This window comes from Monomorium pharaonis, chromosome 11 (genome assembly GCF_013373865.1).
Source record: "Monomorium pharaonis isolate MP-MQ-018 chromosome 11, ASM1337386v2, whole genome shotgun sequence".
NCBI classification, from domain to species: domain Eukaryota; kingdom Metazoa; phylum Arthropoda; class Insecta; order Hymenoptera; family Formicidae; genus Monomorium; species Monomorium pharaonis.
Window position 1 is genome coordinate 2,659,619 of NC_050477.1, and position 26,094 is coordinate 2,685,712.

The window sequence follows — 26,094 nt, forward strand, 5'->3', positions numbered from 1 at the left end:
GGCAACGGAAACGGCAGTAGAAGCCCCGCGGCATTTCGGTTGCGCCTTTTACGGTTCGGGGGTTGTAAGTCTCCGTGCCGCACCGAAGTATGACAAAAGAACTTTCTCTCCCTTTTCTTTTTCGTCGGGCTTTTTTCTTCCTTATTACGCCACTAAAGTGTCTCTCCGGTGGCGAGGGATTAAGGCGGGTCGTGCGTCTCGCGAAACATGACGCGGGCGTTTGCACCGAGTGAGGGGATAGATGCGTCTCGACGCCAGGAGAATTAATCCGGGGTTGCATGGATTATATTTTTTATATCTTTTTATATTTTTTTATAGAAAAAAGACTAGTTTACGTCTCGAATTGCTTTATTTATCATCGCATAGAGGCGTATTCGTTTCTATGTCTCTTACAGCTCCTAAAATTCGACGTTTGCTTGACGCGGCGAACGTGAAACGAAATAAATAATATATCGGAAGAAACAAAATATCCCGAATACACCGCGACGACAAAGTATAGATCGATCTCGATCGTTGATACGCGATCCCATTAATCTTGCTATGCTAACAAATTTTGATTTCACGATTTTTCCGGTATATCCGCTCTCTCTGTCTTTGCTCGTAGACTCGATGTCTCCGCCGAGAGGAGCAAACGTGGGATGTAGTTGACACTACCTTTCACCTAGCGAGAGCACGACGACGGAGGCGGTGGACGAGGAGGCGGAGGAGGAGGAGGAGGAGGAGGAGGAGGAGGAGGAGGAGGGGGAGGAGGAAAAGGAAGAAGAAGAAGAAGACGAGAACGACGACGACGAGGACGAGGACGAGAACGAGAACGAGGAGGAGGGGGAGGAAGGAGAGAGGAGAAGAGATCGCGACGGTAGCGATCGGTCTTGGTGAGGGTGGTGCCATTCGCCGAATCCCGGTGGTCGGCGAGGAGTACGAGGAATACCGTGAGAAGCGTGGCGTTCGCGCGTTCGCGCGTACGTGCGTGCGTGCGTACGTGCGTGCGTGCGTGCGTGCGGGCGAGCGTACGTGCGCGCGCAAGGCCGCGTGGGCGAACGCGCGCTCCCGCGTCGGCTGCTCTGTACCTGCCGCGCGCATGGTAAAGGGGTACGCGGCCGCGAGTGGTCGGGCGGCGAGGGTGAGGCGGGCTTTGCGGGACGACCGGCGGTGGTGCCCCGAGGATCGGGATTCGCGCCGAGAGCTCCGGGGCCTATCCGTTTGCGAGAGAATCAGAGGACGCGCGATCGCCCGCGCGAACCGGTAACGCGGACCGAACTGGGATAGATAGATACGGCTCCGGGACGACTTTCCAATTAAAGAGAGAAGAAGAAGAAAGCAAGAGAAAAAGGAGAGAAGAGAGAGAGAGAGAGAGAGAAGAGACAGGGAGAGGATAAAAGAGATAGTCCGTCAGACATGAACGTTACTCCGATGGTGGAGATACCCGGCAATGACAGCTACAACGTCTCGAGCAACGGTCTCGATTGCGGCGGTGAGCCTCATCAATACGCGGTATGGGAACGTGTGTTGATAGTGGTGATCGCCGTCCTCCTCAGTCTCACCACGGTCATCGGCAACATTATGGTCATGATATCGTTCAAAATCGACAAGCAGCTGCAGACGATCTCCAACTATTTCCTCTTCAGCCTGGCGGTGGCCGACTTTGCGATCGGCCTAATCTCCATGCCCCTCTTCACGTTGTACACGGTGCTCGGTTACTGGCCGCTCGGGCCCCACGTGTGCGACACGTGGCTTGCCCTCGACTATCTCGCGAGCAACGCGTCGGTCCTCAATCTGCTCATCATTAGCTTCGACAGATACTTTTCCGTCACGCGCCCGCTCACCTATCGGGCCAAGAGGACCACTTTCAAAGCCGCCGTCATGATCGGTGAGTACCAAATAATGTGTCCATTATCTCCAAAAAAATAATTGTTTTTTTTAATTTTTTTTTTAATTTGCGATTTTCAAAGTGCTCCAATTTTGAAAGATTAGATCCAATAAATTTATTATACTGTCGAGTAAACAATTTACACTATAGGCTTATAATATTTCGATATGTTTAAATTAACAGTTATTAATATATAAAGATGTGACATGTATAACGCAATTAAAATCGAGAGAAGGCCGACGGACATATCGTATTTCTTACATGATTTTATATACATACATATTTTCCAGTTGTTTAAATTGTATGCCGTTACTTTCAGTCTTGAAATGGAATTCTTAAATTGAACCAAATCAATAATGTCACAATACAAATTAATAATTAATCAATTATATTACACTGATGTTAAAAAGGATTTTTAATTATATTGCTATAAATCTTAAAATATTGCATTCAAATCCTCCTGTACATTCTGTGACGAGTGTCTTAACTAATTCGACCACCGAAGCGTCTGTCAAACACTTGTCACATTAACTGATAATTCTAAATTAATATTAAAATAAATATCCGCGACAAATAGTCATGCGTTCGTTGGAAAAGAATGGAGAGACGACGCTCGGATCGTTACAGGATCCGCTTGGGGTATATCGCTGATTCTTTGGCCACCCTGGATCTACGCGTGGCCGTACATCGAGGGTCAAAGGACCGTGCCGAAGACCGCGTGCTACATCCAATTCATCGAGACGAACCATTACATCACCTTCGGCACGGCCATCGCCGCGTTTTATGTTCCTGTCATAATAATGATATTCCTCTACTTGCGAATCTGGAAGGAGACGAAGAAACGTCAAAAGGACCTGCCCAACTTGCAGGCCGGCAAGCAAGACGCGAGCAAGCGCAGCAACTCGAGGTGGTAACTAACGCTTTCAATTGTTTCTCCCTCTGAACTTGTCGTCAGCACGGCACCAAAAAAAAAAAACGCAACCCCTGCACAAGAGAGAAAGAGAGATGGTAACACATTGTCCCGTTTGGAAGATCAGCCCTCCCCTCGATTTCTTAGAGCACAGATGCACCAGTGAATTGCCGATTGAAATTAAATTAATTAATTGATTTCTTCTTTACGTATTATTTTCATCTTTACGTATTATTTTAAACATATACTTGTGTTTCCTCCTTTTGATATTAAATCGTACTGAATGGTTATTTTGATTCTCCCTGTTATTCTTTAACGTTTGCTCGCGTGTCGCCCTTTTTCTTATCAAATATTTTTCGAGATTACGGATCTCGTTGTTTGAGTATTTTCCATTTGTTTAAACTTAATCTGTTTAAAGTTTTATTTGTTTTAACTTATTCGCAACGTCGAGATGCTCCTTTCGATAACGCGAGCAGTCGCGCATTTCGCGAATGTCGCGGGCTCGAAAGACCCAGGTGCGGTTCGACGTCCTTATCGTCATATTTTTTTTTTTTGTAGCGACGAGGCTTTAGACATGGAGGAGAGCAGAAGACAGCGAAGCGAGTCGAGCACCGCCGACGACGTTTCGCACGCCACGCACATCGCCGTTTCCTACATTGATAAGCATTACCCGCAATACAAGAGCGTAAGTAACACGATTGTGAGCGGTGCGACGAGCTCGTATGTACAACGCGATTGTACCAGCGGGAATAACTTTGCGCGCACGTTTTTCCTTCCCGTTTCTTCGAATGTTAATTGAACATTGAAACTTTGCACTCGTACGACTCGCACAATTCCGGATAAATAATCGTTATTGTCGTGTAAATTTCGTCTCGCGTCTCCCTGCACGTTCACTGTCGATTCGAGAAGAAAATCGGCGAGGACTCGATATTACGGTATGACGCAAAGTTACGTTTGCGGACGCAATCTCGGTCCATAGATCGCGACTATCGTTCCGTGACTGCGATCTTATCCGTATTTTCGCCTCTCGGGCGTGCAGCACAGGCCGTTCTCTTGGACCTGGCTGAAGATGTGGTGCATCGCGTGGTGGCACAGCGGCCGGGAGGACGAGGACGACGACGAGGAGATCGCCGGGCCGGAGAGCAGCCGCACCGGAGTCGGCTACGAGGACACGCTCACGCCACTGTCGGCCGAGACGCCGCTTCCCAGCACGGTATCGCGGTGTCCCTCGCTCAGCGCGATACAGGCCGCGGGGATCGCCCTGGACAAGTCGGTGGTGCAGCACGAGTACAAAAGGCCGACGCGGCAGATCGAGCCGTCCCTCAGGACTATCTCCAGCGATTCCGTACGTGACGATTCCATTAACCTTAATAGTTGGAAAGTGACTCAAGGAAGAAATATCATTGGAATTACTAGCGTTGAGTCATTAAAATTATTATATTATTATTTAAGCGATCAAGTTAACTGAAGATGAATGTTACGCGCGCATCTCCTGCACTTGCAGGTTTATACGATTTTGATCAAATTGCCGAGCAACGGTGGGAAATATAGCGAGACGCCGAGCATAAAGATGATCCATGACGAGTCCGTGTCGATTCAGTTGCACAGCATGATGGAGGACAGCGAGGACGACGGCGGTGGCATCGGCGGCGGCATCAGCGGCGGTGGTGGCGGTGGTGGTGGTGGCGGCGGCGGCGGCGGCGGCGGCAGCGTTGCTGCCAGCAGGCTCTTCCGTCTCGGTGGCAGCGGGTCCGTGTCGAGCCCGTCGACGGTGACGAGGAGGCCGTCGCAGATGCCGGACATCAGGATACCATTGAACGCGAAGAACATCCCAAAGACGCTGACGGCGGGCAAGGGCATCCTGAACAAGCAGCAGAACAAGAAGAAGAAGAAGCTGCAGGAGAAGAAGGCCGACCGGAAGGCAGCGAAGACGCTCTCGGCGATCCTGGCCGCGTTCATCATCACGTGGACTCCGTACAACATCCTGGTACTCCTCAAGTCCATCACCGCCTGCTCGTGGTACATACCCCAGGAGCTCTGGGACTTTTTTTATTATCTTTGTTACATCAACAGTACTGTGAACCCGATGTGTTACGCGCTGTGCAACGCGGCTTTCCGCAGAACCTACGTGAGGATTCTCAAGTGTAAGTGGCACAGCAGGAACCGCGGCAATGCGCCGGTCGACCGGGGATGATATCAGTAACCCGACGATTACGTGCGCCACTTTGACCCTTTTGCATCGGGGAGGAGAAGGAGGAGCAGCAGCAGCAGCAGCAGCAGCCTCTCTCTACTCCTCCTCCCACGCTTCCGATATCAGCACACCACAGAATTGGGAGTCAACGACCACGCGCGCGCTCGCGAGCGCGCGCGTGCACACACACACACACACACACACACACATACACGCATGCATATACCAGAGCAACGCTGTATTATTATTATTCTCATTGCTATTATTATTGTTATATCGCCGTTTACTTTTCCTCCGTTTTACGCGTTTCTCAGAGCGCGCGAAGAAACGGAAGCGAGGAGACCGGCGACTGCCGCAAACGGGTTTGGCTCTCGCGAAAGCCAAGCCACTCAGTTCCTAACGATGTCGCTCATCGTTACGGTTACATACATCCGGTCGTTTGAACCGCGCGCGTCGCCCGATGTGAAGAAAGATGGGTTTCCTTCTGAGGGGTTCTTCCAGGATCGAAACGTCGCACTCGAATGACGAGAGATTAACCCCTCGACGACCGCGTTATTTCCGCGCGCCCCGACTGATCGCGCGCATTTTTCAGGGGAAATTCTATTAATCAGTCAGTAATTGCGCGACTAACTTGGTTATCCCCCGGCGTAACGTCAGGGTTTAACGCTCTCTCTTTCTCGAACATAATTGTATCACTCTTTAATCGCATTGGGGTCCATTAATGCATAAAAAGAATTAATCGCGAATCCTAGTATACCCTTGTCGGGGGGTTAACGACGTGACACCGGGCGACGTGAACGAGTCCCCCCCACACCCTCGCGTGAGAACCTGAAGATTTGTTTGTTCATAATATTCTCGCGGATAATGTCGCGAAATTCGACGGCACTGATATCGATCGTCTATATCGAGACGCGTGAATATTTAACGAGGCCAGTGGTTCTTGAGCGTTAGCTTTTTTGAGTCGCGGGGCAACCGCGGGTTCTCAACTATTACCCCGAATCTTTCCAATGAAAATCGACGCGGGATGTTGCGCCATCGCGGAAACCGAGGGAAAATCGTGTCGGAAGAAGCGCGTGCCGGCCGTCGAAACACAACTAGTCAAGACGCACGCAGCCCCGGTCTCCGAGCTTCCTTCGCAGAGAAATATAAAATCGCGACGTGGATACTGCCATGAATATATAATGTTTATAAAATATCTCTCCGAATATTCGCGCGCACCTACGCGAGTCGCGCGAGTTCGGAATTACATTGCGTGTCGGATTGCACCGAGGTGCACCGGTACTTTCCCCTTTCCCGATGCGATCGTCATCATCGCCGTCGTCGTCGTCGTGGCAAAAGCGTTGCTTCCGGGGACAGCTTCTTTTCCGGAGGAAGAAGGAAAAAGGAAGCGGCGGCGGCGGCGGCGGCGGCGATGGCGAGTAGCAACGGGGAGATTAGACGAGGGGAAAAAAGCTAAGTCGCACAAGAACCTACTTAAGTAAAAAGAAGAAAGAAATATCGAAAAGGATAACGATAATCTTCTGTACACCGCGCGGAATCGCGCGATGCAAAAATTCGATGTAAATTTTACGACGTAGCGAAGTGTAAAACTGTAAATGAATGTGTTTAAATGTAATAATGCTGAGGGTTGAGGCGAGGGGAAGGAGGTGGGAAAGGGGAATTCGATGATGGGAGCTGGAACGGCCAGCGGGGTACGGGAGGATAATTAACGATTAGGAAAAATAAAAGAAAGAGAGAGAGAGAGAGAGGGAGGAGGAGGAAGAAGAGGTGGAAGGAGGAGAGATTTAACGCTAAATCGAATTCTTCCGTAAAACTAAAATAACATTCTAATTATACGTGCCAAACGAAGCTTTAAGAGATTATACCAAGATTATACGACGTATGAGAGGTAGAGGAGAGATAGAGAGAATACGAGGCGGAGCGAAAGGGAGGAAATGTCGTAGCGCATTCTCGATACTATTGAGATACCGATGAAATATATATAGTTGGAAAAAAAAGCAGATTAAATAAACTAAACAGATAAAGTAAGAGCACTGTGTCGAGCGATATACGACTTTAGCGATCGAAGGCTCGTAAAAGTAATCAAAGTCAACCGTACGCGCGCCGACGTGCCTATAGCGACCTCAAGACTGCGAGCTCTCCATTTTTCCATTCTGACGACCGCATCATCCAATTAAATGTCTCGCGCATCTCGCAATTTTTAGTATTACATATAGCAGGAGAACGCAATATTTTACATTACACAAGTGTATACCGCGGATACTTTGAGATAGCTTCTTCTTCTTTTTCGTTTCCACGGGTCATGTTCACGCGAACGCCAAAGAATCTCGAATCATCTAAGCATTCTAAGCTGATTCTCCGGCTAATTTCCACTTGGCGCGGAAGTGCTCTTCTCCCGGGATAAACTCCCGAGTGGGGGAGGGGGAGAACGCCCCCGAGAATGCTCTTGTGCTTCGCGTATCGTTCACCCGCCGCCACTCGAAGCAAGAAACATAATCGCCGCTCGAAAGAAGAAACGGCAGCGACGTTCCTATGTATGTACGCGTCGTCGGCGCGCGTGCGTTTGTACCTTGTACAAAATACCCACGCACACTAAACACGCACTCTCGCGCGATCAGCATACACATATATACACGGTGCAGTGTCGCGGATGTTAGTACGTACTCGCGGGGATGCATTCTACGGGGGAGGGGATGGGGCGATGATGAGCCAGTCGGTCCAGCGGAGGAAGTCACGCGTCCTCCTCTCGGTCACCCACGAGCGAGAGGAGATCGCGAGGCTCCTCTCGGCTCCCGTACGTGTAGATCGGCGAGGAAGGACGGGCTCGACGACGTTGAAACGTCGATCGCGAACGAACCTAGGTACATCCAGGGTATGGGCCGCGACGGTAGTATTACTACGTATATATTTCGGCAGCGATATATTATAATTGACCGAGTACAATTAACCGATTCATTTCGATCCATTATATTCGGGTATATACCTTTTGATACGAGGATTCGCGCTGATCGATTTGGAGAACCGTTACGCGAGCGATTACACTGATAAACTTGTACGCGATATATTTCTCTGTTACCCCGAGATGCGACGTTAAGGCAACGTCGAGATGTTTTATAATACAAATTTAAAGGCATTCATCCTCCCAATAGATGTGTTGAAGAATCTCGAGGAAGATCTCCCGATAATAATTAAGATATTGTAAGCATATAATTATCGTTTGTTAGCCGTAAATCTTTAGCGAAGGGGGCAATACGGAATGTCACGTGAAAGCAGTAAAAGTAAAAAAATAAGAGAAAATCTAAAAAAAAAGGGGGGGGGAAGATGTATATCCGTATAATCTCTCGCGTTTTCTGGCATTTTTGAGCGCCGCCGAATATACGGGGAAAGGGAATAACGTAAGACTCGTGATATTTTTTTACCTTTATAGTCGATCTCGTGCGCGATTCGATCCTGCACGACGCGAACGACTGCTGACGAATCGCGTCGTTTCTAAAGTGCGACGGTAAAAAACGCGAACGGGACGGGTGATACAATGACGTCCGACGTTTTCGTTGCGCTTGTATTTCTTCGTAATAACGCGAAAGGTGTGTCGAGGGACAATGAAGACACAGAGGCGTCTCTCGAGGCGAGAGCTTCTAGGCTTACAGCGCTTTTTCGTCAAATTCGCGATGCCGCGAGTGCGAGCACTGAAAAACGGGGATGAGTTCGAGACTTTTTGAAAGACTTGGAAATTTCATATTTCGATATTTTGATGCACATAGAATAAAGAATTTAAAGGTTTGACATATATTCAGGGAGACTGCGCGTGGAATTTTAAGAAAAAGGAGAGCGTGTCAAATGATGAAAATTTATTTAGACGAATTGGAGGGGGATTGATATAGGTATCGAAGGATTCCTTTTACTTTCTCGAGCCAAAGGAAGTTTTACAAAATTGTACATTATACATTTCACGGAAAGTAAACGTTAAAGTGTAAGACTTAATTAATGTGGCGTGATTAGTACGGCAAGGATACTCGCGGTATTTTAAATAGAGAAGTGAGTGGTATGGCTGCATGAAAATTCGCGTTTTTTTTCGAAAAGGAGCGTCAGAAAAAAAAAAGATATAACTTTGCGGATATATTCTAGAAACTATCGTCACGTCCGAGGGGCTCCAGTTCGGAAGAGAAAACGTTACTCAGGGTCCGTGAGAAAGCATTTTCCCATCTTCGCTCTTACGCAAACACTTTATTCATTTGTTCCAGCATCGGGAACACATGTCCTCAAAGTTCGGCTTCGCATTAGAAACGATACATTCTGCGGATTTATTTATTTCGATATTCACGATAAAAGATCCGTAAGCGCATAATGCAAACGAAGAACGCGTTGGAATCGCGATTGAATTGCACGTGGAGCTTACGCGCGGTCGATTTCTGGCCAACAATGCGGTGACCGTGGTGTCGACGTGGGGATAATAATGCTGAAACACGACTCTGGACGAAAAAAAAAAAAACTGATTGAAGCTGCTGCTACTGCTATAAACGATTAACTGCCTCTCTTTATTTACCTGTTTCCTTTGTAGTACATCACGTCGAGACGTAATGTAACGCGCACGTTGTGCCAAAGAAGAGGAAGAAAAAGAGAGAAACTTTCCTTCGTCGAATGCGTTGAAATGTACAAAGCGAATATATTTCACGATCGTGTGTTAAACGTAAGATTTAGGTATTTTCAAAGGAAATCTCAAACATATATAGCGCATGTACCTGGGTACCCTCTTACGACACTGCACATTCATACATAGTTATATATATAATATATGTAATATATATATTACATATATAATATACACACGATATTATGTATGTAATATATGTAATATAAATATATATACACTTGGAATATATACGCGTACGATGCGTGCTATTTATCTCAAAACGAATGTTCTCGCATAAAAGCGTATACCGGAGATAAACGAAATGATGTACGACTTTTTTTAATCGTAGATTATTGTAAACACCGATGTAATCAGTCTATGTTTATATACGTGTTTTATATTAATGAAGAATTTACGATTCGAGAGTAAAACTTATAAGATGCCAAAGAGACAGGAGAGATGTGATAAGATGGAAGAGGAAAAAAAAGAAAAAAAGAAAGGGGAGAGAAGACGAACGAGAGCGTGTAGAAAATTGTGTAACGCGATACCGATAGAATTTGGAAGAATATACTCCGTTGTCTGTGACAAAGAGATGTACGTAAGTTCCGAATTTTCCTTCTCTTTATGTTCGCATTCTCTTGATCTAATTGTAAGTCGCACACAGTCGCACACATTTCCGCCTTGCCCCATACATACTACTCTCTCTCTACTTTCATCTCTAATTTTTTTTCTAGTTTCTTACATAAATTTTACTTTTTATTACAAAAACAAACTAACTGGTCTCTGACGCTTCCTATGCTTTTACTATAGAAAGAAAGCTGTAGGTAGAAAACTATAGGTCTTCCCTATTCTTGTACTCTTTTACTGTCCCCTAAACTTTTACGGTCTTTCTTGGACTCGTATACGTATTTCCTAGCTCATTTCGGGAAGTCTTTGCCGTCATTTTCCGTGGACTGTCCCTTCCTACGTGGTAACTGTAGCGTGATGGGCTGCACCGCGTCCTGATGCTGCTTCCTAGTTGGCTGGGTGGCGGGATGATTGGCGACGGTAGTTGCGATGCTGCCGCGATGGAAGGTGATCTTCAGGTTTGGTACATGTTGCTCGGTGCCGGCCCAGTCGAAGTTGAAAATAGGCGCCTCCGAGTGTCCGAGCGTATCCGAGTCGGGCGTGTTAACCGGCGTGGTTGGCGTGGTAATGTACGGGCTCAGTTCCTGGTGCACCACGTCTGGCACCCTCTGCAGCGCGTCCGACCACGCCGGGCTGCTGCCCCAGTTCTCCAAGGGAGTGGTGGCGGCGGCGGCGGTGGTGGTGGTGGTGGTGGTGATGGCGGCGGCGGCGGCATCGGGCGGCGGTGGTTCGGCCGCCACGGTGGCGATCGAGGTCGGCGGCGCGAGCAACGCCTTCGTCGGCAACCGCTTGTGCAGCAACAGACCGCTTCGTTCCGCAGCACCGCAGCAGTAGTCCCGGTCGAGGTCAGTAAGGTAATACTTGGTACCGGGTACCGACAACACGTCCACACAGCTGCTGGTGTACTGCGTGCCGTGGCACTGCGCGAATTTCGCCCGATAACCGGCCAGATGCAACGAGCTTTTGTGGTACTGCTTGTGGTGATACCTGACCGCATCGGCATCCAGGCCATGCTGCTGATGCTGACCGGAGATCGTGCTGCCCTGGACGCCCCTGACCTCGTGCTGCTGCTCCGCGCCGCTTATCGACATGTCCACCGGCTCCGCGTCGTCCCGCAGAAGACGCCTGCTAGGATAATCCGTCGATTGCGCGATCTTTGTGGCACCGTGCGACTCCGTCTCGGATCGGTCCGAATGAAGCGACGGCGAAAGCTGGGGGTCGGTGTCGTTGGAATATGTTCGAACGTATTCCTGGGCTTGATTAGTAGCGATCCCTCCCGAGGAGGGATAAACGGTGCCGCGACCTTGACCGCTGGGGCAGAGCCCGTACGTGAATTTCGTCTGAGACGAGTACTGGTACAGCCATGAACTGGATCGCATCACTTCTGCCTCCTTGTCGCTGTAATCATTGTATGTCGCGCGATGTGATCAAAACTGTTTTCGGTATTAATTAGATAAGTATACAATTTTGTTACATTTTGTTTAATTTAACTAAAAACGATGAAATACTCGTGGACACATACGTGAGTACTTGATTCGTGCAAACGATTATAGGATGCTGACATTCGTCGGAGGTGTCCTTGACTTGCAGCACGCAATGAACCCAAAACCACCTCCCGGAGCGACTTTGTAGCTTTAACAGAGCGGTGGTAGATCGCTCCTGATCGGACTGGATGACTAAAATCAAATTAAGAGACAGCAATTTAGAATAGAAAGAGGTATCATGTAAAATTTGTTTAAAGCAGTCGTGCTTTGCGAAAGCCCTTCGTACTTACCAGTTTGATGCTTGCAATAGGCAGTCCTTATAGAGTCCCAGTGAAGTAGATTGTACCACGACACGTTGATCAGCTCGGCGCGCGTATATTCCAGATGACTTTCCGCACTGCGAAAGAAGAAATCTCCAGGAAAACAGGACATTGGAAACAATTTAACTTTTCTGAACTTAGTATCGGCGAATTATACGTTACGTTTTGTCGATGTGCAGGTACTTCATGTCCATCGAGTGAATCGTCGTGAAGATATTCGTCGCGCCCTGGACGATGCTCTCTCGCGTCTCCGGCAGGACTACCGGGGTGCAGGACGCCAGGAAGACAAACTCGTTGCGATTGCAGACGGGAACGAACGGCAGGAAGTGACCCTCCACGAGAATTACCTGCGGCAATTAGAAGCGAATAATGCGCGGTATCTGCGTGAATAACATCTCGAAGCTAATCGTCAGCTTTTAATCACCTTTTGATCGCCAAACCGCAGCTGTCTCCGAGAATTCCTCGACACATTGATTCGACAAAGGAACAGTCTCCTGTCGCTGGGTATGGGACTGTTACGGGATAACTGATTTTGCACGACCATGTGATCCTGCTTGTCGATCACATCGTACACGCTGTCCCCGTGAATAAGCAAATCCTCCTGAAAATCTCTCGTCTTATCACAATTCGCGATACATTCACGAAGACGATTATTATTTACGTTATATTTTTGTAAAATTACTGTACCATAGAATGCCCGAGATAATCTGCCGCATTTTCTGATATATATAATAATTTTCCCTGCTGTGTCATCATCATAATAAAGCCAGACATTGCCTGGAAAAGAGGCATGGTTTGTATCCCGAAGATTTATGATAAACGGCAAGTGTAAAAAACATAATCACGCGTAAAAATAATAATAAGCAATTAATACAAATGGATTTAAAATAATTACTTTTGAGAATCCAATATTGGGCGTTGGAATATTTGAGGACTCGGGCGGGCAGTTTTTCAATGCTGAAATGAAAGAAATAAAAAAAATCAAGGTTGCCGAGTTAAAAAATGATGTTTAAAAGAACAAATAAATGCTATAGATATGTTTTATTATAATATTTGTTGAAGGAACAAAACATATTGCGTCTAGCAAAAAAAAAATTCGCTATCAATATATACGTAAATATATGTAGGTTTATTGTCAGCAAGAGTGCGATAGGCTAAAATCTTTATTTTTATTTTATGCAACGCATTTTATGGAAATGTATGTGTGAAACTTGATAAGCTCGTCTATCGCAAACTATAAAAAAAAAGCTATTTCTTTTAGCCGCATTCCTGATCAGTGTTCTAGAATTTCTAAATACGAATCTGAGAAAACTCTGGAAGAAAACAGCTGGAAGGCTGATAGAAGAATAGCGGAGCGCAATCAGTTGGAAAGTATCATCCATCCGAGGTCATCAGAATGTCGCCCTCCGTCAGAATGTTAATTAAATTCGATGTCTTTCGAATGTACAATTCTTTAATTGTATCCCTCTTATCTTGGATTTTTTAAAATCGCATATATCGATTCGCCTCGTTCTTCACTGTTCTTACGTCTCATTGTGTCTCGAGTAATCACGTGCGATAGTCTCGGGGCACGCGCGCGGTCTTCCAACAAACCGAGAGAGAGAGAGAGAGAGAGAGAGAGAGAGAGAGAGAGAGAGAGAGAGAGAGAGAGAGAGAGAGAGAGAGAAAGAGAGAGGGAGAGAGAGCCGTTTCAATCTCGGACTTTTTCACGCGATTGCCCGCTCGCCACCCTCTTCGCACGGGGCTTCCCCGAAAAAGTAAAAGGGGAAAAAGGTATGCCTCGCGCGAGACGAAGGAGAGAAAGAGAAGGATAAGGAAAAATGCGTATGCTAATGCAGCACGGCAGCGTTTACTAACGGCGCTACATCAGACTATAGTATCCGATACCACGAGACAATGAGTACGAGAGAGAGAGAGAGAGAGAGAGGGAGGGAGAGAGGGAGAGAAAGAGAAAGAGGAACGGTTAGAAAGGGGAAGGATGGGGGACCAAGGGGAACGGGGAGGAGAACGGCGAAGAAGAACGCGAGAGAGAGGAAGGGAAGCTGCGGCGAGGTACGATAGGGAGAGAGCGGGAGAGAGGGAGAGAAAGAGAGAAAGAGAGACAGAGTGAGAGGGGGGACGCGATGCGGGGAGGAGGAGTGTGGGTTACAGGAGCGTGAGAGTGTTGTTGCAAAGGCCGACAGGTCAGCGGATCACCCGGAACTCGCGCTTAGACTCCGCTGAGTTTGAACGCGCGCCGGCCGATCTTGCCTTCTTGCATCGCTTCGCTTCGCTTTGCTTTGCGCTCGCCCTCGCCTCGCCTCGCCTCGCCTCGCCTCTCTCTCGTTGTTGGTACCCATCGGGATACCGCGCGTTCCCCACCGTTTCTCTCCCTGTGTCTACGAGAAGCTTACAGCCGGGTTACCCGGCTTACTCCCGCAACCGAATAGAAATTCTCCTTTGCGCGGGTCGTCCGCGCGGGTCACCAGCCGATTACGGCCGACGAGGCGATGGGAGATCGAGAATTCTTCCAAATTCGGCAAACACAATTCGGGGAATTGAGAGCGTTTGATCGATAACACAAGAACAATCGAGGAATCCTTGATTAATGATAATAACGCTTGTCGTATTGGATAGATAAAATTCAGAATCGGACTTTAACATTTGGACTTTGCTCTTACATGTTTTCTTGTTACCCGCTACGAAGCGACGCTTTATTCTCGTCAAGATAGACCAATATCAAAATTATAAAACATCAAATGTATCGACAAAATTTTTTTTATTCCCATTTTTAAGTCAATATTTTAATTATCAAAAGTTTCTTAAGTGTTTTTCATCAATTAGTTCTTAGAAATTAATAGTAAATTTCCTCAGACCTCATCACTGATATAAAAGAATCTTCATTTAAAGTAAATTTTAATTTTTTTTAACTTCTCTCTCTTTTTTGTGCATATTTGTTTAAAAAAAAAAAAAAAGAAGACAATGTTGTATCAACGATGATTGCAAGATTTATTGCGTTACATATGGTTATGTATTTAAATCGGAAATTTCTCGTAAAGCTTAAAAATTCGTGTGTCTTCACATACGAAGGGAACTTATTGATAATCCTTAAGCAACAATAACATCAACTTGGCGTGTCTGATGGTCTCTACAACGTATGCCCGATCATTACATACTCGGGAACGCCAGTATGCGCCGAGTATCAATGCGCTCGCTCGAAATATCAGAGTACAAACGCGGGGAATTGCATGGCACGAGCGCTTGCCGGCATTGAAGTCTCGGCCGATGGATGCGAATTACTGTAAAGATATAGTAATCGCGATACGCCGATGGACGCGCTTTATCGCCGTTCTTTATTTTATGGAGTAACAAGTTGTAACCCGGTGTGACGCCGCGACGCGCGTATCATATCGCAATTTTCCCGATATTGAACGCAGGCAAGCCTCTTGAATAACTAAACAGTTCTCGACAATAATAGTTATCCTGAAATATTTACGTCTACCGCTTAATATTTAATTGAATCTAATCCTTGTTTATTATTATCGATACAGCAAAACGCATTCAATATTCAACGTTAATAACTGTCTTTTACGCGTATTAAAAAAATAAAGAATCGCAAAAAAAAAATCGCATTCAACAGTTGGCTGTTGCCTCCGTATTTTCCATTCTTTAGAACTTTAAAGAGTTTCGGAAATAAGTATCGCTTTTGAGTTGAATATTTTAACTTCTTTTGTTTAAGTAAAGATGAAATTGCCTATATCGGTCCGCAGCCAGTGCTTGGTACTGAATAATAACTCTCGCGCTTAATATTTCTTTATATATACTTTTATGTTAAATATTTTCGTCGGTCTAATATTTAACTTATTAATGTATTTAAAACCTGTTGAACACAGAGGCGAGATTTTCTTTAAAGATTTAAAGGCGTGGACAAGCTCTCTCGCGGTTCGTCGTACCTTGCTGAAAGTAGTTGGCTTTTCGCAGGAACACGCAGACCAAGGCCATAAGCTGCAGCTGGGAAAGCCTCTGGCGTGTCGAGGGCGGTAACGGCAGTAAGTCACGTAGATTCGCGATTTCGGCGTTTATCAGGTCCCTTCGAAGTTTGCTGGCGCCTTTCGTAGACTTGCTCGCATCTATCCTTCAAGCACACGCTGACGTTACCGTCATTTGCCGCGGCACGCGCGTGCGGTACGCACGTGCGTATCGCGCCGTACGACGCGTCGCGCATTCGTTCCCGGTGTCGTTTTCTCGCGAAAGTCGCCGGTGGCCACCCACTGTCCACTTGGACGTTCCGGAATCATCGCATGGACATTTCGTACTTCGGCGAGGACGCAGCCCCGAGTCTTCCGCAACGGTCGGGGGAAGGGAGACTAAACTCACCCCCAAATTGACTCGGAGAGAATCAAATAGGTTCTCCTTTCAATTTCTTGTGATTAACATCATCGTTTTTACCTGGTCTCATATAGTCGAAGAATATAAAAATTCGGAATAATCTTTAGCGCGTTATATTGTGTATTTAAAGGAATCGGTGATCCTCGTCGAAGTACAGAGAGCGACAACTCCAGCGACGATGACGAGGGGGGGAGCGGGGGGTGCTGGACCACCGGGCGTAACTTACCGATTGAACATATTTCGGTGGCCAGGAAGACATCAGTGGTCGATCACTGGTCGTCAACGAGCGGGGGGGACATCCGGGTCGGCAGGTTCTCGCGAAACTGCGGCTACGATCTAACATCCGGGTCATAACGCGCAACTACACTGAACACGTGGATGGACTGGCGGAGGCTGGTTCTCCTACCACCACCAACGTCGCCGCCGCCACCACCTCCTCCTCCTTCATCTCCTCCTTCACCGCCATCACCTCCTCTTCATCCACCTACTATTTCGTCTTCGCCGCTTCTCCGTCCTCCTCTCGCTTTCGCCTCGCTCGCGGTACCGAGGTCTCTCCTCCTCCTCCGCCTTCACCTCCTCCACGTCGGTTAATCCCTCGATCTTGCTTTCACGTTTGCTCGCTGCATTCGCTCGCTCGCTCTCTCGGGTCACGATCGAGAGCGCGGAGTCCTGGTACCTTTACCACCGCCACCATCGTCGCCACCACCTTCGCTACCGGTTGCACCGTCTCTCTTCTCTGCATGCGCGGTTTCTGCGAGCGGCCCGCGACTGTCGCTCGGTTCGGCTCGGCTCGGCTTGAGAAATTTTCGGAAATTATTATGCAATACGCCTTACTCGAATAATGAAAGGACAAACGAGAACATTGGCCGCATTACCGTCGTTAAGAACTACATGAATAGAACGGCGTTGCTGAGGTATCTATAAAAATTTGGCTAGATATACAAATCCAAAAATAATTTTGTTGGCCTATCAAAATAATTTTAAAGAACGTTGAAGCATGATGAGCAATGCTGTAAAGTTTTGACATTCTAATATCAGTTTTGAATGTCCAACGTAATTATTTTAATAGTTTTATTAAAATTATTTTCAAATCTTAGATACTTTAGCAACATCTTTTTGTATGTACAAATTACTAACAATATATATGCTTGTAAAAAGTGTTGTTAAATTATTTAAAAAACACTTTAATTGATATCATAATTTTATACTTAAATACAAGAAAAATGAAGGAAATTTACTTTAAAATCCAAAAATTTTTAATTGATAATTTTTACACAAAGATCTTATAATTAAAAAAATTTGTATCTTCCGATAATGTTTTGACCATAACAGTCGTGAAAGTGTGGATAAGTTTCAATGTCGGATATTGCACACGGAAGTGTATAATTTGATTTAAACTCTCGAGGGGGGCCGTCGGTCATTGCACTCCAACGTCGAGCACCCCCTGGTTTAAATACCGTTGGAACTTTGTCGGCATAAATCCCGACGCGCTCTCTCCTCTCTTTATCGATTATCAAAATCTTAAACGAATTATAAATCTCTTTAATCATTATCAATTTTTATATAACAAATTTTTAATTTTATTATATAAGAAGCACATTTTTGTATATGAAATAACAAGAAAAATGGAATATGAAAGAAACGTTTCTTGTCTCTTTTGGGAATAAATTTTCATTTCAAGTACTTCAACAAGATATTACAATATGCGTGACAAAATTGATACGATCGCGTTTAAATGATCACGATCGAGTCGTATAGCATCTATCTGCACAATATTCATAAAAAGTTTTCTTTTGTGCCCTTCTGCCGACAAAATGGTGGACGCGTCGCTCGCACAATTCGATAAATCGCCCGCACAATTCCCTATCGATCGACCAATCGAAAGGCGGAGGCTTCGCGGCAACTACATCGCGCTCGCCGAACGATCGTATTGGCCGGGACGAGACGCGCCGTCCAGAAATCCCACGCGGAACGACCAATCGGATCGTCGAACACCCGTCGCGCTGAAACACGGCGCAGTCTGCGTTTACCGTGTGATGTCGCGGCGATCAGCTGCCACGGGAGACGACGTGCGCGTCTGCGTGTGTGTGGATGCGAGATCTGGACGGATGGCGTGGCCGCACGGTTGGTTTACTTGAGCTCTGTGTACCTTTTGAGAGGTTGTACGCAACGACGTGCACGAGGAAAATGACGGCGCACGATCAAATGCGAGCTATGCTCGACCAGTTAATGGGCACAGGACGAAATGGTACATACGTTTTCTCGTTTTTCGCGGTTCGCGTGAGTGACCGTAGTCGCAGGGACCGTGGTGTGCAGGTTGTAAAACTCGAGATACCGCGGCCATACTTGTTAACAATGTAGCACCCTACCCATCGATATACAACTCGTCTGCCTGACGAGTCGAAGCGATTATCCAACATTGATAACTCTCGACTTGCTTTTCCAGGTGAAAATAACAAATTTCAAGTGAAATACTCCGACTCGAAGGTCTGCAAGAGTTTTTTGCTGGCCTGCTGCCCCCATGAAATCCTCTCGTCGACGGTGAGTATAATTACTCTTTAAATCAGCGGATCCAAACACGAATGACACACCGTTGGCACTATGCGCAGAAAATTAATGCACCCTGTATATATATTACACACACACATACATGCACACAGACACAACATACAGATTTTTGCCGATATTTTTCAATCCCTACGTAAGGAGAAAAAGTTATATTTTACATTCTTTATGGGTTTGTTTTATTATTTTGTTTACTTTTGTTTACATTGCACGATGTATTGCTCCATTTTCTAGTTGATACGTTATCTATCTTATAGGTTCCTCAAATGGATTGTCATCATTTCCTTCACACTCACAACCTTTAATTTTCCAATCAAACTCTCTTAATATGAGGCATACGAAGTGAGGGTCAGTATCGAATCTGAAACCCGTCAATGATGAGTTAATCATTTTCGTTCCCTTTCTATTCCATGTAGTATTATTAACTGTAAAATTAGTCTGCAACGATAATGTGAATGCAAAAATAGGGACAATAGCAAAATTTTTTCAATTCCAATTTTCAATCCTTACTTTCAATTGTATCTTAACAAATTAAAGTGTATGTGATACTAAAAAATAAAATGATATAATGTGTTTTATTATTTCTTAACAGAAATAACTTTATTGTATTAATACATATTGATAGTGAGGACAGTATTGAATATAGTATATGAAATAATTCTTTATAATATTCTTCTACAATGTATTGAATAGTTCAAATACTTTTTTAAATATTTAATTACTATGTATATATGTATAATTTTTAATTGCTTTTTAAATATCTATATTTGCATTCAAATATAAATATTGTTGCTGAGAAATAAAATAAGAACAATCTAATTTTTTTTAAACAAGGTTTTGAAATTTAATATACGATCTTTTGGTACACATGTTACGGTCCAATAAAGAATTGAAATTTATTCGTTACGTCATCTATCACTAATTTGCCTCATTTTTTCTGAATGCGTGCTCTTGCCATCCACTGAGTCAGACCATACTCAAATCTATTTTAAGTGTATAAAGGGCCACAAATTGATAATGGTAAATCGCGTCTGTACTTCACTTTACGGCCATGGTCGTAAACTCGTATGCATCCCGACTTGTTTGATACCGTGTCTCACACACACACACACACACACATACACACACACACACACACACACACACACACAACACACATATTTTACACAATTAAAATATTCCTTTGCATTATAATAGAGATGTGCGACTATTCTAAGTAGGAATTGAAAATCAAATCGAATTCAGGTAACATAAGATTCCAAATTGTATTCACAAATCTAAGAGATTCGAATACAAACAATATATATTGACAATTTTCTAAAATTATATTAAAAATGACTTTCTAATTTGATTATATATATATATATATATATATATATATATATATACATACATATAATCCAAAATTGTGTATAAACGATACAATTTGATTCGATAAAATGAAAAGAATCTTTGCACATCTCTGATACATAGGTATGTACATTCTTTTTTAAACTCAAGTAGGAGAATGTATGTAGAATATTGATTGGCTGTCTCGAATATAGAAGCAGAAGAACATTTACGCATTTTTTTTCGCGAGTTATTATTCGCTCGTAGAACTTAGACGAATTTAGAATAGGCAGATCAGTACATACATTGAGATAGATTTCGCCGATGTTCCATTTGCTAGCGCTTTTTCCTTTTCACCTGTGCCAATCGGTGTGTTCAGTACCACACATAGGCGTTAAGTATCCATAGATCGTAAGAACGTCCTTTGTACGACTTAACATGCGAATTTATATAAAATAAGGGATAGGCGTCGGAGGGAAAGGGGCGTTTCGTGTTATTTATTTCCGACACATGTACCTCAGGGAATTGATTACGATCAATTCACACTGGATCACCATCGAAGTGCAACACGGGGCAAACATATTTCAATCGTACATACGTTAGATCCTTGGGCTTGGAACAGCCAACACGCTTTGCGCGGCCTGCGCGGAGAATGTCGCATTCGGTTAATTCAGTTTTTTTTTTTTTTTTTTTTTTTTTTACAAGCTGCGGAGCACAGTCTTGGCTGTTCCTTCCCCCAGAACGCCGCGTTATGAATCCATGTATATATATAAAATAATATCTAACATGTACTGAAAATATACTGCAATCCCTATCGCAGTGATGTCAGGCAGCACAGGTGACTGTGGTGATGACTTTAAGATGAAGACGCAATCGCACGTCCTGCATATATGCGGTCGATCGAGCAACACTTTTATCAGTTACAGCACGGTTAATAATACATGAGCGAACTATATGACTTGTAATGATTCTAGTACAGCTTCGCGCATTTCAGTGTCATCTTGTGCGAATTGGTCACAGGGATGTTTGCTATCTCTCTTTCCTTATCCACCCCCCCCCCCTCTCTCTCTCTCTCTTTCTCTCATTTTCCTACACATGGCTGCCTGAACCACCCCTCGATTCCTTGTGCCACGTTTTATAGTCGGATCGATGTCCCCGATATATGTATAAACGTTGCCTCTTCATCGAATAATAATGTCAAGTTGTTTCTATATTACAATCCTATTATATTTCGCGTGACAGACATTTTAAAAGTTCTACTTCACTACGTGCTTTTCTCCCCCTTCTCTCTCCCTTTCTTCCCTTTCACTTTTTCCATCTGTTTATCTCTCTGTGTGCGTCTCTCAGACAGCTGCTAACGTAGGAAAGTTTCTTTACTCGGGAAATGCCAGCGTTCGCTCCAAGCGGAGTTGATTTTTAATCTTTAATCAGTCAATTCTCAATGTCATCTGCAGATATCGGAATTTATTTTGCATAAGTATAATCCGCGCGTATATGCGCAGATCTCATGTGAGGACCTGTCCCTAGCATTAGTTGATGCTAAGTTTTCTTATATTGAATTTATGGAACAACTCTCTCTATTCCCTACGAAAATAGGGAGAGTCTAAAGTTAGTAATTAATTTTATCTTGAATGGATTTATTATCTTTAATTTATTCTCTCTCTCTCTCTCTCTCTCTCTCTCTTTCTCAAAATAAACGACGTCATTTATTCACTTCCATCTTCCGTGTCCCTCGCTTTCATTTCGCCTCAAGATTTTAATTAGATTCTCTGCGAGTACACAACCTGAATAAGGAAGATGCGAAGGAATATACTTCATTTTGTTCTCAGTGCCGCCTTGATCCTCGATCAACCTAAATTGCATTCAGATTCAAATTCCGGTAGAACTGGCAAATATAAAGACCGACTTACTAACAATTTCATTTTCTAATACTTAATAAGCATTAAGAAACCTAACACTTTTAAAACGTAACATTTCATTAAAATATAAAAAAGGTTATTTCAGATCGAATTAAATTTATATTATGTTGTGAAATATATGTTGAAACGTAAGGATGGGAGATAGCAAACACTCCTGAAGGTCTCGCGATACAATTAATGAGAATTAATGTAAAACGATATTAAAGAGCAAAAAAGATAGAAAATTAAAAAAGAGACGTTTAAAAACACAAAAAATACTAACGGGGCAATCGCTCGAACGAGAGGTATGCTGATACGCAAATCCACTAATGTCAACGTAACTACAGTTCTATTTCCAGAGTCTCTGGAAAAAGCAATTCCAATCAGATCCATTGTACAATATTGTTGCGAGTATTGTCCGCTCATATGTCCGTGTTGTACTTGTCACTCTCACACGCGCGTTACTGTAAGTACTGAAAACGAGAAGAGGACGTACGTATTACATCTACAATTTGATTTACCTTTACCATAATTCAAGCGCTAGATATACATACATATATGCATATCTATATCTATATCTAAATATATATTTCCATATATATATTATACATATTAATTCGATACGAGAGACGAGTAAGGGCGGGCGGTTACTTCAGCCCCTCTACCGGTTTTCCGCACGGTGGTGAGGCTGAGTAATGTGCCGAAAGAATAAATTCCCAGACCCTCCCCCGAAAAGGCCTGTGTGTAAACAGTGAATCGGTGAGTAGCGTCATGCTGATTCATGAGACGATGTCTTAATGTCGCTTCTTACTAATAATGCCGTTTACGGCAGGTAGGAATGAGAAGTTTACTTTGAGAATGTGTGTGAGAAAAATATATATCATCCTGTGGAAGTATGGGTGCAGGAAATGAAGCAGTGATCTGTAAGTAAAAGATTTGCGAATTGCCAAGTTACCTACGATGTATCATACGTTCGCTCGCTGTTCGTTAATTCTTCGCGGGGAGGACTCTCCCTTTATTTCAATTTTAAGAGTTCGCAAAAACGAGGCAATAACACATTTTTACGCTCGATCCTTGTGTCGATTCCGAATCAATAGACTTTTAGACTTTTTTTAAGACTAACGTAAATTTTTTTTTTTAATTTTGGAGTCTTAAACGCAATCGTGTGAGAAGATTCTTGAGAAATATATTCTCCGTGTTTGCGCGAGTATTTATTAATACCTTTGGCAATTTGCAACATCCAAACGAGTCTCGGCAAGAGAAAATATGAGAGAGGTGGCATGATGCAGAGAGACGTGTGATTAGGCGGATTAGTACGACAAGCGAGCGGCAGTTCCATTAGAAAAATTTCCGTCAACCACATTGGATGTGTACGTATTGAATCCGTTTTTTTTTTCTAAAAATTCGTTTAGCAGCCAACACGTAAGACACGATTCGTGCCGTACGTAAAATAGTATATTAAATCATTATAGGCTGTAAGTTCTCTTTCGTAGAAAAAAGTGAACATTATGAAACTTAAGGTGTGTGCTGATTATAGCTTCATTGCCATCGCATTCTCGTGTCAGGCGGAGAAACTGTTGCCACCCTGTAAGTGAAAACAACTAAACTATTTATCTGTACAAACTGCATTTCTACTTTTACAACGCGATGCTAGATCGCCTGACGATCTCTCGATCGCTTCATTATTGTATTCTATCCTAGCCCGCGCGTGCAGGAAGACGAGCTCACGTTTCACGTGAGTTCACGTAAAGAGAAAACGAAAAGTACGAAAAAAAAAAGTAATAATGATAAGAAAAAGATGAACCTATCGGACCGTCTTATCCTAAGGATACAGACGACGTAAAAACTCAGAATTTTTGTCGTTATCATCTCTTGTCTCTCTCCAGATTATTATTGTTTCGTGGTATTTTTCCAGTCGCGGCGCCGCGACCAAGTACGTTATATTCTTTGTATTCAAGTAAGAAGTATATATCACGTAAATTACGCAATGTTGGGAAGGGTCTCTAAACTCGCGTATAACGCATAGAATCGATAAGGCCTGCGTACATTCGGAGGGATCGTAAATCTAATCATGATTTGATTTGTAAATCGTAGCGCATGGACCTGGGAGAATGCCCCCAGATTCACGACTTGGCCCTACGGGCTGACTACGAGGCCGCGCAAAAGAAGAAGGATCACTTCTACGACATTGATGTGAGTATTAATCTTATCACATTAAAATTATATTAAAATTATAATAACATTATTCTTTATAATTGTACAACACAGTTATTACGAATCTTTTTTTCGATTAAACGCAACGATCGTTCGTCAATTTGCATTTGGGAAGTTTCAATTGAAATTTTCACTTTTATCTTTGTTTGCATTTCCAGGCGATGGAGCATCTTCAAAACTTCATCGCCGACTGCGACCGTCGTACGGAGCAAGCCAAGCAGCGACTGGCGGAGACGCAAGAGGAGCTGAGCGCGGAAGTGGCGGCGAAGGCGAACAACGTCCACGTGCTCGCCGAGGAGATTGGTAAGAAACTAGCCAAGGCCGAGCAGCTCGGCGAGGAGGGCTTTGTCGAGGAGTCGATGAAACTGATGGGCGAGATCGACGAGCTGCGCAAAAAGAAGAACGAAGCGGAGCAGGAGTATCGAAACAGTATGCCGGCGTCAAGTTACCAGCAACAGAAGCTGAGAGTGTGCGAGGTGTGCAGCGCCTATCTCGGAATACATGACAATGACAGACGATTGGCGGATCACTTCGGTGGGAAGCTGCATCTCGGCTTCATCAAAATCCGCGAGAAGCTCGCCGAGCTTCAAAAGACCGTCGAGGAGAGGCGCAAGGAGAAGCGCGAGTCTATGCTCGACAGAAGACGGGACAGAGACAGGGAGGACCGCGACAAAGACCGCGATAGGGAGAGGAGTCGCGGGAACTTGGGCTACAGAGACCGCGACCGCGACAGAGATCGGGACCGTGACCGTGACCGCGATCGAGACCGCGACCGTGACCGCGATCGCGATCGCGACCGTGACCGTGACCGCGACCGTGATCGCGATCGCGATCGTGACCGCGATCGCGAGCGCGACCGCGAACGCGACCGGGACCGGGAACGCAGGGACAGCGGTAGGAGAAAGTCACGATCTCGCAGTCGCAGTCGTGGAAGAAGGTTTGTAGAGTTCATATCTTTCTGACCGTAGCGAGTTGAAAATGAGTAGATCACTGTTCCTCTTTCAAATCTGAGCAAATTAAAAGAAAAAGTATTGAAATTTTCAAAGCGCGAACGTATTCACAATCCTGTTTTTTTTTCTTGTTTCAGATCAAAACGTTCTCGCAGTGGCAGCCACAGCCGTCGATCTCGTTCTCGCCGTAGCGGATCTAACGACCGTAAGAGATAAGAGACAAGATGTATAAGGACTATGCTCAAATGTTTCTTTTTCCTTCCACTCACGCGCACTTTCGTAACGTGTAATATGTAACACCAATTCGCGCGCGCACGCGGAATGCATTTGCGCCGATAATGCGCTACAGCAAATGCGATACATTTTGACATAATCTTTGTACATTACTTGTCACCCAATCGATATGTTAATGCGACATGCTATTTATGTCAAATCTATTCCTACTAAAGTATGTCTTAAATTTCGTTTTAGATCTAATCTACATGTGTAATCTTTTTTTGGCTTTTAAAATAGTTTTAATCTACTGTAAATAAGAATAGATTAAGTACAACTTGTATTGACAGTTGTTACATGTTTAACATATTTGATCATATACAATAATAAATAATAGTAGCCTAAATAATGCACTTGGTTCTATATCATTCTCCAGCTTGCACAGAATACATCCGATTAAGTCAAACCTCTATTGTAGAAAGAAACATTAAATTGCAAAAAAATTAATCTTGGTGTAACAAGGTAACG

At 44.5% G+C, this 26,094-nt stretch overlaps 3 protein-coding genes and 1 long non-coding RNA gene across 5 annotated transcripts; 3 read left to right on the top strand and 1 right to left on the bottom strand.

Moving 5' to 3' along the window:
• The first annotated feature begins 770 nt into the window (after window positions 1-770).
• Window positions 771-9,457, top strand: LOC105830034 (muscarinic acetylcholine receptor DM1). Of its 2 annotated transcripts, none has more exons than XM_012669158.3 (5): window positions 771-1,867; window positions 2,495-2,777; window positions 3,336-3,462; window positions 3,817-4,122; window positions 4,282-9,457. In XM_012669158.3, exons 1-5 carry the CDS (start codon window positions 1,396-1,398, stop codon window positions 4,969-4,971), a joined length of 1,878 nt encoding a protein of 625 aa, XP_012524612.2. In that variant the 5' UTR covers window positions 771-1,395; the 3' UTR covers window positions 4,972-9,457. The 2 variants fall into 2 exon arrangements, with proteins under 2 accessions (XP_012524612.2, XP_036149940.1); XM_036294047.1 differs by having other exon boundaries at window positions 2,495-2,774.
• Window positions 9,034-17,540, bottom strand: LOC105829088 (neuronal PAS domain-containing protein 4). Its single transcript, XM_012667739.3, has 9 exons — window positions 16,624-17,540; window positions 15,962-16,143; window positions 12,925-12,986; window positions 12,717-12,806; window positions 12,454-12,630; window positions 12,192-12,376; window positions 12,000-12,106; window positions 11,748-11,901; window positions 9,034-11,623 (listed from the first exon to the last, which is right to left on the bottom strand). Exons 1-9 carry the CDS (start codon window positions 16,632-16,634, stop codon window positions 10,516-10,518), a joined length of 2,076 nt encoding a protein of 691 aa, XP_012523193.3. The 5' UTR covers window positions 16,635-17,540; the 3' UTR covers window positions 9,034-10,515.
• LOC118647949 lies at window positions 11,801-13,124 on the top strand. Its single transcript, XR_004965095.1, has 2 exons — window positions 11,801-11,942; window positions 12,020-13,124. It is a non-coding gene; the product is annotated as an uncharacterized LOC118647949 (long non-coding RNA).
• Window positions 17,541-18,463: 923 nt separating the features above from the next.
• On the top strand, window positions 18,464-25,972 carry LOC105829090 (putative RNA-binding protein Luc7-like 1). The gene is made up of 5 exons (XM_012667742.3): window positions 18,464-18,645; window positions 18,844-18,938; window positions 24,284-24,382; window positions 24,562-25,340; window positions 25,491-25,972. The coding sequence occupies exons 1-5, from the start codon at window positions 18,489-18,491 to the stop codon at window positions 25,567-25,569; spliced, it is 1,209 nt and encodes a 402-aa protein (XP_012523196.1). The 5' UTR covers window positions 18,464-18,488; the 3' UTR covers window positions 25,570-25,972.
• Window positions 25,973-26,094: the final 122 nt, after the last annotated feature.